At 36.5% G+C, this 15502-nt stretch overlaps 1 protein-coding gene across 1 annotated transcript in view; it reads left to right on the top strand.

Annotated features, from left to right (window-relative positions):
- The window catches only part of LOC134534048 (dynein axonemal heavy chain 7-like), a 110343-nt gene that overhangs the window by 53017 nt on the left and 41824 nt on the right, over positions 1-15502 (top strand). The window contains 8 exon segments of the mRNA XM_063372013.1: positions 3624-3808; positions 5439-5640; positions 7592-7769; positions 9119-9285; positions 11344-11536; positions 12913-13118; positions 14240-14396; positions 14966-15144. Of these exon segments, the coding sequence (XP_063228083.1) occupies positions 3624-3808; positions 5439-5640; positions 7592-7769; positions 9119-9285; positions 11344-11536; positions 12913-13118; positions 14240-14396; positions 14966-15144 (1467 nt within the window).

Raw genomic sequence — 15502 nt, 5'->3', positions numbered from 1 at the left:
CCTCCTTGTAAATTTAGAGGACCCTTATTTGTCTCCCAAGCTGGAAAAGTTAAATTGCTTTGTATTTTAAGACCTACATTGCTGGTGGTAGTGTTACTAGGGGTTTGTGTGAGTGCATTCAGCCCGTTGGTTGGTGTGTATTAATCACCAGAAATTGTGTCTTGGCAAGTCGTTTGAAAAAAAAAAAAAATGTTTTTCACAATATTATGCAAATTTAGTTCTCTTTGCCACGTTTTGAATGAAGCTGATCACTGGGCTCCCGCCGCTTACAAACGAGTCTGCTTTTCCATGTTACTACTCTGTCAACTATCAAATAAATGGAACCAGAGGAAAAAAAGCATATCACTAGAGGTGACGCTAAAATGAAATCTCTTGAACGCTTTCACTTCCCAAAAATTTGAATTGATTAGATCTGAAAACATTCAATTTTTGCCCCTTGTTCACTCTGGTTGGTAGGCCGTTTGTAGCATTTTTGACCCAATGTAGCTGTGTTTGGTGCCACCTTTGAAAAATTGTGGTGTTATCTCTGTGAGGGGTTTAAAACTGTATATGGTTTAGCCATTTAAAAAGTAATGATATAAAAAAAATTATTTTAATTTTTTATAAAGGCAGTGTGGCTAACAACACTGTTGGGCTATGTTTTTTTTTTATTGAGCTGCTCCTTACCTCCTTCCATTTTACATTGAGCACTGAACCCTGTATTTTTTCTACACTTTGTATTGAGGGGGACCAAGAAATAATTTAGCAATACACCAATCCCTCACTTAGCACGACTAATTCGTTCCTAAAAATGTTTGTGTTAATCGAAATCGCGTATTCTGAAGCATTAGTCCCCATAAATATAAGGCTAAATTATTTAATGTGTTCCAAGATGTGTAGGGAAGTAATCTTTACATAATATAAATGCGTAGAATAATACTTGAAAATGCATATGTCATATCATTTATCTTTTTAAGCCTACCACCGAATACGTTAGATAAAGAAAACATGGCACAGTGTAACGGGAGATAAGTGGTAACATATTTACCGTCAGTCAGCAGGTTGGCTTGCCCGCCCAGGCGTGACCTCCAACACGCGCGTGCGTCTGTCTGCCTGCTGTTGCAAGCAGCTGGATCCTTTGTTATTACGTTTAAAACTTAACAAAATTAAAACACTTTTATGAAATTAAGAACCGGTTTTATATAACTTTAAAACACACAGCCATATGTAAACATTTAATTTGTTATGCACACCTCTTATAAAAGCGGCCATGTAAACAAATCAGTTAACAGATAAACAGATTTAGATTTTCCCTAGAGCACAAACATAACATTAAAATACAGTAAACTCCCGGTATATCGCGGGTCAAACCAGGTCCCCCAGTCAGAAATGAATAATAATAATGGAATAAATGGTTGACAGCCGATTAGGATAATTTTGCTTTGTAACTAACAAACTAAGCATCGGGCAGAAAAAAGCCTAGGCGTAGAAAATGTCCGCAGTAAAATTCTAAACAAGATATCTCCGTACATTATTCCTCTATCTTGTAGGGTTTTCAAATTATGGTCCAATCCAGCCCAGTGATATTTTCTGAAACACTAGTTCTTAACGTCGCTTTATCTCACAAATGAAGCATCGGACAGGGGACCTGATAAAGCCCACCGTCCAGCGACATTATCCAGCGTGACTCGGCTGGGGATTGATGTTGGATAAGCTTGGTTGTCGGCAAGCGCTGGGTAGGGAGAGGCTAGCCAAGAACATGGAGAGAGGTAGAGATTAGAGCGGGCAGAAACACGAGGGGGAATGGGGGAGGGAATGTGTTCACGCAGCACACAGGCAGAGCATGAGTCACTTGACTGAGCAGCGTCGCTGCGTACAAGGCAAAATCAGGTAGTCCGGTGTTTAAAATTCCACTCCAGAATCTTAATTGGTACTTTACTGGACATCTGTATATAAATGTTTTGTTACAACTTAAACCTACAGACGTAATATTATTGGGTAATTCATTGTATTATACAAGTTCATCTTTTTACTTTGGTATAATGTTTTAACATTAAATAGTAAAGTAAATCGGCTAGCGTATTTTTAATCTTTGCCCAGGAATTCCCAGTGGTCCAATATTTACGTGAACCATACTGTACCACTTTTGCCGTGAGGTAGTAAACAAGTCCCGGAAATGTTTATGTGTAGCGGTCTCCCGACCTTTAAACAGAGGCTGGGGAATATAACACTTGCCGATCCGAGCCACACACACTCAGCAACTCGACACAGCGTTTGGTGAAATAAGTAAAGACAAAGTTTAACACGGTTTTTAATACGGCGTCACTGATTGCGCTAAAATTAAATTGGCGCAATTTTTGTTTCCCACATGTGACCATTTATAAATTACTGTAAGCATGGATAATAAAGTTTAAACACTTGACACGATAGACGATTCTTTATTTTTTATTGTACGAATGCTAGAATCGTTTTTTTCCTGTATCTGCGGCCTGCTTCTACAAAAGACAAGCTATCTGTAAGTAAATCTAGAATTTTTATTTTGTCAATCAAACTCGGTACTTTGCGATTCATATTCGGTTTGAAGTATCACTACGGCCTTTCTTTTTAGAAGACTTTGACCACAGAATCGTTTGTAACCGCACACACTGCACTTACTTTGTTACGGACACTGACGAAGCAGATACTGTGGCTAACACCACGAGACTGGCAGCAGCAGCTTGTGTGCCGCACGTGTGTATGGCGGCGTGTGGCGCGCTCATAGGCCGTGCGACAAACTGTGCGCTGCACGCGGAAAAATAAAAAGAATTCAACATTTAATATTTATCTTTAAAATTTATTATTTTTATTTTTTTACCCGTGTTTATTGGAAACTGCGGATGCAAAGTCCGCACAAAGGCGGGTCTATACTGTGCGTGCTTGCCGACCTATTAGAACACAGGCGGTGTTTTATGCCTTTTGACCTTGGTCACATCGAAACATCGCGGTTATGCAACAACGCGGGTAAAAGTTATGTCCCCCGACAACCGCGTTAAATAGGGAGTGTACTGTATGTACAATATGTACATATACAAAACATAAAAGTTAGTTAAATATTTTCTGGGGTGAAATTAACACTATCATCTTGCTTTTTTTTTAAAAAAAAAAAGTGTCCAATTTCATTTGTTTGGTTTCTGTACGGTACGGCCTGGTCTGCAGCCGGGCATCAACGGTACGGCCTGGTCTGCGGCCGGGCATCAACAGTACGGCCCAGTGTTTGTTTATCTGCGTGCGCATCTCTTTCCCCTCGCATTCCAAACCACTCTTCCCCCCTCGAATTCCATACCTGACGTCGCGTCGTTTCCGAGATTTTTTTTAGCCTGTGGCGATTTCGTGCTAACTGAAATTTACAGACGTGCTATTCGAGACTAGGGCAGTAAAATTTACATCGTGCTAACTGAATTCGCATTAATTGAAGACGGGCTATGCGAGGGATTGGTGTACGCAGAAAAGTGTAAAATAAAGGAAATTTTCCCTGTGTCAGCTATACGTGGGACAGCTCCAGTTCAACTACGTCAAGCCTCATTGTTCTTAGAACCAGTGTTTGTTTTCATTTGCTGACGTGGGGAGCGATGTGCTAGGCCCGGTGTTGCGTGTGTTCCGTCCAGGTCGACGATGCTGATGGTGGACATGCTGCTGAAGGGTGCGGCCGAGGAGAATGGTGCTGGGTCGAAGCACTTGCGCTCCTGGGTGCAGGCTGCGTTCATGTTCGCCGGCGTGTGGGGACTCGGGGGCACGTTGGACGCCGACAGTCGTCAAGCTTTCGACGAGTTCTACAGAGACATTTGGAAAGGTTTCTCGTTTTAACAGTCTCTCACTTCACATTTTTAAAAAAAAAAATATCATTTACATGTGATTTGCTTCAAAATACACTGTAAACATTGTCCACATTCTTGAAAGTCAGGGAAGTTGAAAATGGTCAGGGAAAGTCGGGGAATTCACATTATATCATGGAAAAGTCATGGAAATTTACCAGTGATTGTAATTTGAGGGGTAAATGTCATGCTTCGATATGCCATCACCCAGACTGCAAAAGTATTTTTTTTAAGATGGTGTTTTAGTACATAGTCATACATACTATAAACATGTGTATGCAAGGTACTGTTTCAACTAGACCAGCTATGAGGGTGATGGAAGCCAAGTTTTCTTTATTTGGTTTAGAAAACTGTAAAATAGGTAAATTATTTAAACATATAATTAGTCAGGTCATGGAAAGTCAAGAAAAGTCAGAGAAGTTTCATTACAGATTAGTTTGTACACTCTGTAGTATTTCATTCTTAGAGTAATGATAGGTAGGGAGATATTCAGGATAATGCCTTGTTGACGAGATCATCAGAGAGGAATTTGTTTTTTACAAGTCAGGGAAAATTAATAAAGGAATCAGCCATGTACTTGTAGGAACCATTCCAGCATTCATAAAGGAGGATAGATCATGATCATTATGTAAACCATGGCCCTCCTGAAGCAAGTCAAGTGTTTTACAGTTGCTCAACCTCACTCCAGGGCAATGATTCAATCGTACTCACACAGTTTTAATGGGCCGTCTTCTTCACGGGTGTATTTGTATTGGTGAGGTGGAGTGATAAGTGCGACACTCGCTGGTGCTTTTAGCATGTTATAGCTTCTGAGCAGTCTTTTTGTCGTGCATAGGAAAACTACGAGATATGAGCGATGACTGTAACATTATATGGCTGAGAAATGAATATAAAGTTGTAATATAAGTTCCTCCATTATTTTCAAGATTCTCTACCAGGTATTTCCTAAAAATTATTCTGAAAACATTTTCACTCTTATAAAAATACATTTTAAAAACAAAACATCGAAATAGAACTTCTCGTCCACCTCAGTGTATTCCTAAATGATTTAATCATACAGACCTCACTTGGATATCTCAAACAGTTTTGAAATCACGGTTTTATTTTTTTAAATTTTAAATTTGACACATCGTATGTGTGCTTGAGTAGGTGGGTTCCAAAATTAAGGGTTGCAAGCCAATTTATGGATGTAGGTACTCCTGAGAAGTGCAAGTTAGATGTTGGGAGGCGAGAATATTGGATGATACGACACCACGAGGAGGAGAGAGTCACAATTTTAAAAAAAGTTAGGAACTATTGGCTTAAAGAAATGAGATACCTAGTCAAAATATCATCATCCCAAACCATATTTACTGGGTACTTATAAATAAGTGTAAATAGTGCTGGACATACAACGTGAATGCCTAAAATATTGAAAATTTTTAATCAGGGATAATTTATAAAGATAAAAAATCACTTAATTTAGTATATTAAGGGGAAAATTATTAACATATAAAACATTTTTACTGCAAAGTAAAGTGACATGACATAAGTATGTTATATATGATGTCTAAGAGTGCAGAGTTTGATTCTTTGCTGCCTGTCACAGGTATGTGCGTATTGTCTCAGGAAACATCCCAGACTGCCCAGTGCCGGAGAGCTTGGACAAGGTGGATGTACCTCTGCCTTCAGAAGGCCTGATTCATGACTACTTTTACATTTTCAAGCAGAAAGGGATCTGGAAGTACTGGCCTGAGGTGCTCAAATCCACAGACATCAAGGAAACAGCGAACATCCAGGAGACCATCATACCGACCATCGATACTTTGAAGTGAGAGTACAGATACGTTTTTCATTCCAAGTGCCATGTTTTGTTAATCAGTGGCGGATACATATAGGGGACGCGGGTAGCACAGCACCAAGGGTTGGGCGCCCCCTGCAGCCCATGTTGTACAATGCAAATTAGAACACGTTTATACACTTACCCAGAACGACTTCATTATTATAGATAAAAACTAAATGTTCACTACACCCAAAGTTCAAGATGTCTTTTAGCACCCCTCCCCCCCCCCCTCCCCCCCCCCCATCCCTGCTGTTGATTGGAACCAAAGAAAGTGGAGTGGCACTTGAAAAATGTCCATATTACTGAGTCTCAAAGCATTGAGAATTTCACTTTGAGGAAAGGAAACCAGAGAACTGGATTCACTGTACTTTTAACCTAATTTTCTTTTAATTTGTGGAAATCTCATTACAATGTGTCTGAAACAACCCACATTTTTGGATTTTTATTTAATAATTTAAGTATGTACCATTTTTTTTATACTGAAAAGTTATTAAATAATGTAATGCTATGCATTTTATTGGGATTATAAGTGAATAAGTGAGAAATCTTTTAATGTGAAGTACAGTGAATGAATTTGTGATTTTGCCGGATTATCAAACATTAATATAGTTTTAATGGAAATACCAAAGAAATATTAATATACAGCACAAGTTGTAATAAAATGCTCCATAGAAAAAATACAGATGTGCATAGCTCTTCTTCAAAAAATCATTATGGAAATATAACAGTAAAATGTAACCTGTTAGAAAACAGGAAACACTGTATCGAAATGAAAACAGATAGTAACGGTAAACTCTGAATAAACTGAAAAATGTGGCAGTCGCAGTAATTCTACCTTGCAGTCATGGCCAGCAAAAGGATTCCACTGGAAAAATTCTGAATATGAGCGCTTGATTGGTGTTGGACTAACGAATATTTTGAACCGTAAATGCCAGATTAAAGACCTTTCATTGTCCTTAATAATCAGGTTCCATGTTATTGTTATTTTCTTAAACCAAAGACGATAGAATAAATGAAGCAAATGTGTCAGGCTATCTTGCTCTGAGGATTCTGTGTCGTACTTGAAAGTTTGCAATTAACTCGTAAACTGTCATTGATCAGAAATTTTTTTAGTGTTTGTATTTAATGTGTAGAATAATTTTTATGCTGTCTTATGCTCATGATATCACTGCTTTTTTTTTTTTTAATTTGAGCCACTAATCAGACCTTATTAAATACGGACTTTATAAAAGTAAACACAGGTAACTAAAAAATACTTAAATTGGCAAAGAAAAAAAAATTAAGCGATAGGCCTGTGTGAATACTAATTTTTTTGATGCCCCTCTAGACTGTTACAGCCTCACTAACCAGAAGATGCTTTATTATTGAAGGAGAAAAAAAAAACTTAATTATTAGACATTAATTTTAACTGATCAAATAAATCAGAGTGAAAAAATAATTTCAAAAAATATATATTCAATTTATGTAAAGCCTAACCAATAATAATAATAATAATAAATATTTAAGTACTACAAAATCCTTTAAATGCAGAGGCATATAGAAGTAAAATGATAATAAATTAATTATGAAACATGAAGAGGACATCAGTAACTTAACACATTCTGATTTCAAATTTTATTAGTAGATGGAGGCAGGAATTATGCAATGTTACATACTTAATTTCATTATACGTATAACTTGCATTTCAGTGCTATATGGTATATATACTTGCATTTTGGTGTTACCATTTCGGTTTTATCGCAATTCACCACCATGTAATATATTGTCCCTAGTTATGGTTTTTTGAAAATCTCTTCTTGTGTGTTCTCTGCTTTAAGGAACGTAAATTTCAAAATTTCAGACATTGACACCTACTATGAGACTTTTAAGTTTCTGTCTCTCTCTGTTGAGAATATGTCGTAGCTCCTTCTCGTCCAGTGCCCGGTGGTGGATGTTGCAGGTACCATTACTTAATGGACCTGCACTTGAAACACCGCCACCCCATGTTGCTTGCTGGCGACACTGGCACGGGCAAGAGCTTCTGCGTCCGGAACAAGATGATGCGAGGGATGTCGCTGCGAGCGTACCTGCCGGCGTTCGCCACTCTTACCGTGCGGACAACGGCCAGTCAGCTGCAGGTAAACAACCGTTGGTTTGTCGTGTGCTCCGAGCAAGGCTACAAATGCTACTGGAAGAAAACGTGGAAAATGTCTTGTTAAGTACACTATGTGTTTACATTTGTTTCAATCATGCTTTATTAGTTCTTTAAACTGTTAACTACTTTGGTTAGAGCTCAAATACTGTGCTTGGTTCATCTAATCACTAGAGATAAGATTTTATGGTTTTATTTTTAGGACAATTTCGTTTTTTGAAAATAGAGATTTCGGTGCTATTGTTCTTATTTTTAATGAACTCTGCTTATTCATAAAGACAGCACAATTTTCATAAAAAAATATATATATTGCACTTCTTTGTTTAATGATACTTACTCCACCAAAACAGTGTAATTTTGACTGATACATGATGCACTTTTACAATATAATAATTTGTAATAAACATGTCTAACTACTGAAAAAAAAAAACATCAGCAAGTATATGTTCGTTTGAAGTGTTTCAATGTCGTAATGTAAAAATTAGTTACTAATAACAGTTGCAATATAAAAAAAAAATTTACAATGTATTTAGTACATACATTTTGGTAATAACTAACTACATGCTAAATGATTTACATTCATTGAATTTAATATATGAAATGTTAATTTTTGAAATCTCTGAGTTTGAGTTTTTATTAAATATGCTCATTAATTTCATTGATTTTTGTTGCATTTTGGTGCTTTATGTTGTTTTAGCGTTTCATTTCGGTCAGGGGTGTAGCCGGGGGGGGGGGGGGGAAGTTGCGGGTTTAGGGGTTCAAGTCCCCCCCCCCCCTTTAATTAATTTCTTATTCATCACTCAAACAAATTTTATATTAAAATTAATAAAATTTTTACCATTACAATATTTAAATTTAAGTACCGAAAACTGCTAAAATAGCACTATTTTATACCATAAAATCCAAATTTTCCCGGGGGAGGGGGGGGCATGCTTCCTAACACCCCCCATACACAAATCCTGGCTACGCCACTGATTTCAGTGTTATATGGTGTATTGGCATGCTTTTTGGTGCTATTTCGCTTTAATGTAATTCACCATACCAATCACAGAAGACCTTACTGAGGTAGGTTTGTTCATATGTTGGGTACCGTTATTGATTTAATTTTTTTTTTATTTTGGCAATCCTGTTATCAGTGAACTTTAAAGGAGAAAGAAAAAAAATGGCCAGTAGTTCGACATTCTTTATGTTTTAAGTTTTATGGATGGTTAGAGGAATAAAGTGAAAAAATTTTGTGAGAAAAGTGCTGTTATTTGCACGTACAAGCTACAGCAGTACTCTATGCACATCCCATCTGACATCCGTCTCGTGGTGTGATGTTCTGTTGTGCTGCAGGAGCTGATTCTATCCAAACTGCACAAGCACAAGAAAGGCACGTATGGTCCAGCAAACAACTTGAAGTGTGTGATGTTCCTGGATGACCTCAACATGCCGGCCAAAGAGGCGTACGGTGCACAACCTCCATTGGAACTGCTCAGACAGCTGCTTGATTATGGCCATTGGTATGTTGTTCCTATTTCCTTTGGTTGTGCAAGTGGTTCAAGCTCATTACTAGTTCATTTCACAGTATTTCTTTGAATGGCTAGTTATTTAAATTGAAACGTTTTTCTTTCTCTCACACACTCTTTTAATATTCTACTATCCTTAATTTAGTTCTAATTTTCTTTGGTGTTAAATCCTTTTTTCCAGGTTATTTTTTTTTAATATTTTTTAAACACACTGGAATTTCAGAAAATGGTTTTAATATTTAGAAAGATTTAATTTTATATTTATTGACCTTAACATTGCTTGGTTTTTTAAACCTTTTATTATGAACATAAGTTTTTACCACAAAAAAATTTGTCCTAAATAAATGTTACACTAAGGAATGAAAATAACAGAATTATGTTGTTTTTTTGTTATCTTTATAATGTTAAATATAACAGTAAATTATTTCTTTAAACCAAAAGTTTATTAATCTTATTGATTACACTTACAAATAATAACTAAATATATATATATATATATATTTTATTGTTCTGGCAGTTTTTTTAAGTACTAACATTTTATGTGCATTTTTATGCTTGAATGCAAGCAGTATTATGAGAAAATACTCTTAGTCCTTATTTTATCTGTATGTAATCTTTTATTGAGTATGAATTCAAATTAATTTTTAGTTTGAAAAATGTAGGTATAATTTAAAAAAAAAATTATTTGTAAAAAAACTGTCATTAATAGCCCATGACTTGTATTTGCCTTAGATATACATTAAAACCCTCTTAAGTAAATCGCACTTAAAAAATTGTATGCATAATAAGTTAAAAAAATTAACACTTTACCTAAAAGTACATACCATACGTATTTAGCCACGTATGGGTTGCACATTTTATGCCGATTTTTTGTTTAAAAAAATGTAGTGCGATTCTTATGCAAGTTCTTCACTTTAGGTGAAAAAATAATATTTTAACATTGCACTGAGTGGTTGAAGTAATGTTACGTCTGGCACCTGCTAGTTGACCAGCCCGACTGCCGTGCCGTGCGAGTGACATGGCTGGCTATTGTGTTGGTATTTGGCTGTAGGAGGGAAAAAGATCTAAAAATAACCCAGCCAGAGTTTGTGTGTGCATTCGGTCAGTGCATCTGGTCATGTAGCAGCATTGATGATTCTCCCTCCCTTTCTTAACGTTGTAAATGTGCATGAACTGGCACTGTACACAATCTATCTCAACAGGTTTTTATGATGCAACTATGCCCTTAAATTTTTGTGTTTTGCGTGATTGTTGATTTTATTGCAACATCCAAGACAAAACTGCAGACATTTTTGGTGTTTTGAAGTGCAGCTTTTATATTTCTCTAGCCCCCGTACAAGTTTCTGGCTGATGGTAGTGTGCATTCTAGTTTTAAACAAAAGAAATTGACAAAAAGAGTAGCAGACCACATTTCCTCACATGTGGAAAGGAACGTGTAAAAAAAATATACATACAATAGCCGGATATAGAAACATGGGTATTAAAAAAAGTAATATTCTTTTCCTTGCTTTTTTTAGGTAGAGCAGGAATAATAAGGGTCATAAAGGAGTGAGGGGGAGGAAGGGGGGTGTAGGAATGTCACCTCAGCCCCCGCCCACAGGGATAAAGTAGGACAGAAAGCAGATTAAAAAGGACCAAGGTGAATGAGCAGTGTTGTAATTCTTACGCACCAATAAGCTGAGACACGGAACACAAAGACTTCATATGTATCTATGGCACTGTACTAAAGACAGATAGATGTATGGTGCGATCCATATTCGAGGGCAACCCTTACGGTTAAAATTTTAGATTTTAATGCCGAAAATTATAGATGGGATCCATACTTAATGGCAACCCTTCTGCGGGTAAATATGTTTCAATTTTACCCTTTTAATAAGTTTTTCCTGTTAATGAGTCTAAATTTCAAATTACCTTGAAAAATTTCTCAACAAGGATTTACTATATTCAAACTTTTTAGTGTACATTGGCAGATTAACGTTTGATATTAAATTTGGGTTGAAAGCATGCCGTTAAAAATAACTGCTTCCCCAAAAATTTTTGTTTGGGTTGAAGGTATGACCTCAAGGACATGTCGAAGATTCTCCTGTTTGACGTGATGTTCGTGGCCGCGATGGGGCTGTCCGGAGGCAGCCGGCAAGAGATCTGCAAGCGGTTCCTCTCCCGCTTCAACGTGTACTCCATCACTCCGTTCTCTGACGAGAGCATGAGCCGCATCTTCACCAATCTTCTGCTCATTGCTCTTAAGGTGGTCGGAAGTAGTGGAAAATGTTATATTATCTTTAAATTTAAATGAGATGAGTGCTCACCATCTTACAGTTTTTGATAAATTTTTTGGTGATTATTGGTTATGATTTATACAATGCAAATATTTGGCATGACGGAGCATGAAAAATATATTCCTAAGCTGTAATACCATTTATGAGTATTTTTTACAGTCTTCTGTGTAACTACCAGGAGGAAATAGCTTTTTTTTAAAATGGGATCTGCTACAACTGTAATAATAACATTAATTACATATTTCACAAATGTTTTCTCCAAATAACAAAAACTTTTTTTTTTGCAGTGTTGAGCTCCAAAATGTCATAAGGAAGATGTACTGTAGGTTGTGACTTTGTATTGGTAAAATACACTATTAACAGTAGTCCTGTGCATAGCTATGGGCAGTTCTCTTCTTGATATTTTTAATAATTCTCTAATTTTGGACTATGTGAATGTACAGTTGCAGTAATTTATATTGGTCCATAGTTGTACTTCAATACCAATTATGCATTTGACATCGTCCTCCTAGCTTTTTTTCCTTAATTACGTGTGCAGTGAGTGGCATGCTCACAAACCAATTGAAGGGGGAGGGGTAGATGTCATGGTCGAGCCAGTGCTACACACCCCTAAAACATAAGAATTAATTATTTTAACCTTTATTGTTTTTAATCCCAAGGGTCATGTTCATTTCAGCAGACATAACCGGATGTTGAATTATTTCTTTGCATTTCAATTTACAACCACCAGGTAGACATTGACATACCTGAATGCACCCCTGCATCAAAATAAGTTTTTAATGACTTATTTTTAAAATGAGAATGGTATTAGAGTTTGTGAAGTCTAAGAATGTGAAGGGTTTCTTATGACAGTTGTCATTATTTCTTATGACAGTTGATAATGTAACATACGCGGCACGTGTCCAAATAAGTAAATGGTCATCAATGTGGGCATGATGGCGTTGGTCACTCGCCATATTTACCTGCAAACTGCAGTGTCTAAGAGCTACAACCCCCAAGGCAGGCAGCCATAGTAACCCGAGGACCACAAATGTTCCTTGTTGAGTTATAAAGGTAACCACACAAACTATGACACCTGACCTGGATGAACCGCTGAGACTCGTGCTGTTTACCACTTCAATGGTGGCAGCATGGGGTCCTTCAATAGTACCAACAGGTCAACGTGTGCACCAGCTGATGGTTCAAAGTTCTAGATTGCTTTGAACCTCTAATATGTAAAGGTTTATAGTTTATTTGGTAGCCTGTTAAATATGGACATGGTTCCCTGATATTGGAACTACACATCTTCACGTGATGAGTAAAGCAAAGAATATTTGGCCTGATTGCTAGATTTTATTTTCCCCAGAGAAATGGTTTCGCTACGGATGTGATGCCTTCCATCATTTCGATCGTGCAAGCGACACTGGAGTTCTACCACTCGGTCGTGGAGAACCTACGACCTACACCCGCCAAGTCTCATTACTTCTTTAACCTGAGGGACTTTGGACGCGTTGTTCAGGGCTGTTCACTCGTCAAGAAAGATTCTGTTGACAACAAGAAGGTCTTCATCAAGTATGAGTACTTTTATGTTTTTCCGTAGTGTAATAGTTCTATTAGTTAAAAATAGCTTACTTGAAACTGCCTGCTGTTTTGACCAGCTGAATGGTAAGAACTACATATAAGAAAATTTTTCATTGACAAATTATGTTAAAACTTTGTGGGTTTTTTAAGCAGTGTGAGTATGTTTTCAACAGTCTAAACATGATAACATGACAACAAATGTGTTTAGTGTCAAGCAATGTGCAATCACCAATCACTAGGGAGAAGTATTTATTTTGAGTTGTGATAAAACCAAAATAACACCGAAACTCATGTCGATACACCATGTAACACCGAAATTAAACAATAATTATGAAATTAATCACTATCAGCATTTAAACAAAAATTAATTCAAACCACAAAATGTCATCTATAATCTAGTATTATAATAAATTCAGTGAATTTAGCATGAAGAGTATACCAAATTTTTAAGAAAAATTAATTGTACTTGGTTTGATCTTGCATCTCTTATCATCTTATTTTACATTACTGACATTGGGTTGGTAATTTTACGAACACACAAATGGTTGTAGAATTATATTTTTCCGAGCAGTTTTGCCCTAGATATGCTAATTAGAAATTAGCATCTAAGTATGAATTTTAAAATTGCATTATTTTAGTGAAGTGTGTATTAAGAAAAATTTCATTGCCATATTAGTTTAATTATACACTTATTTAAATTAAATAAAGAGCATTAATAAAAATAAGTACAATATCAAAAATATCATCTGTTTTAAAAATGAAATTGGTCTAAAAATAAAACCATAAATTCTTGTCTCTACCAATCACTTGCAAGATGCCTGTCACTTTGTTATTGTCCATCTAGGTCAAATGCTGTATTGCAACTGGACTGCAAATATCTCAGTTTATTTTATTGTGATTAAAGTGTGAGCCAAACTGACAGGGACTGACAGGGCAGTGAGTTGTAATGCAATGAATCAGAAGGGTGGAGATTCAGTGTAAGTCATTTAACTGGCCGCCTACTTTTGGTTGAATGCCCTTGGCAGGGAATGGAAGAGCTAGAGTGTATGTTCAATGTTGTGTTTTCACATTTTATCGTAAGTTGAGGTCTGTTAATCAGCTTTGGTTTTCAGACTCTGGATCCACGAAGTACTGAGAGTGTTCTACGATCGTCTGATCGACAACGCTGATCGTGTGTGGTTGTACGGGCAGCTTGAGACTTGTGTTCAGGAGCATTTCAAGGAAAGTTTCGACACCTCTCTGGACAGTCTGCCGCAAGTAAATGGAAAGGTTTGAGAACGGTTACTTCTCCATTTTACTTATTGCTTTTGTTTTCTGTTTCTAGATCAATAAACCAACAAAAGGAAAAAGAAATTTATAGCAAACAGCAGTTAAAAGTGGTTCTATTCCCCTCCACCTTTCCACCTTTTCCACCCAAAATGAAAATCTGCATACGCTCCTGTTGTGGGTGAGACCAAGTGTTCAGGTAGATTCATCCATCCTCCCTGTTCTGTGTGATTTTATGCCACAGATGTCTATAAAATTTGTTTTCTTTCCTTGAAATTCAAAGCGTTTACCAGGTAAATTACCATTCATATTTATGGGTACAAACCAACTATCACAGATTCGGCTGAGTTTCTGCCTTATATTTAAGCTCCCATGAGAAAAAATTTGTTAAAAAAACATATAAAATGCTTATTTAAGATATTTCCTGAATGACGTAATTAACTACCTAACGAGGGTTGTTAGTGTTGCATCAAAGTAAATGTTTGAGCAGAAATAAAATTAATAACACTCTTTAAGGATTACACTAAGTATATAACAAAGACTTCAGGCTACATGTGCTGTTTCATTTATAGATATCTGAAGAGTCACTGCAGAGCCTGTTTTTCGGAACCTACATGGATGTTGAGGCGTTCGACGAGGAAAAGAAGTATGAGGAAGTCTTGGACATTGAAGAATTTCACATCTTTGTGTCTGAAGCTTTGGACAAATACAATGCAGCATCAACAATCAAAATGGACATAGTACTGTTTAGGTAAATTTTATTTTAAAATATATTTTAATAAGTTATGTGTTTGGTATATCTTTACTGAGAATTTAAATTTCATGCCTTATTGTGTTTGAGGTTGGTTAAGAAACTATTTATCTTGTTTTTGACATTCTGGCAAGCGGATGGGAGTTCAGTGTGGAACAGTCAAACATGGCGTAGATCAGGTCTACCATATGTTGCATCATGTTTTAAAGAAGGCAAGTTGGCCTCATTTGTTTTTCCATAAAGCAGTGTTAGTTATTATTATGTTTTTCGACGCTTCGCCAATCACAAAGGATGACACCAGAAATTTTTATGCGTGTTTATTCTCTGTGCACTGAACATTATTTGCTAATTCTATAAA

This window comes from Bacillus rossius, chromosome 7 (genome assembly GCF_032445375.1).
Source record: "Bacillus rossius redtenbacheri isolate Brsri chromosome 7, Brsri_v3, whole genome shotgun sequence".
In the NCBI taxonomy this organism is placed as follows: domain Eukaryota; kingdom Metazoa; phylum Arthropoda; class Insecta; order Phasmatodea; family Bacillidae; genus Bacillus; species Bacillus rossius.
Note: the sequence above shows the minus strand (reverse complement) of the source record. Positions and strands in the feature narration are given on the sequence as shown.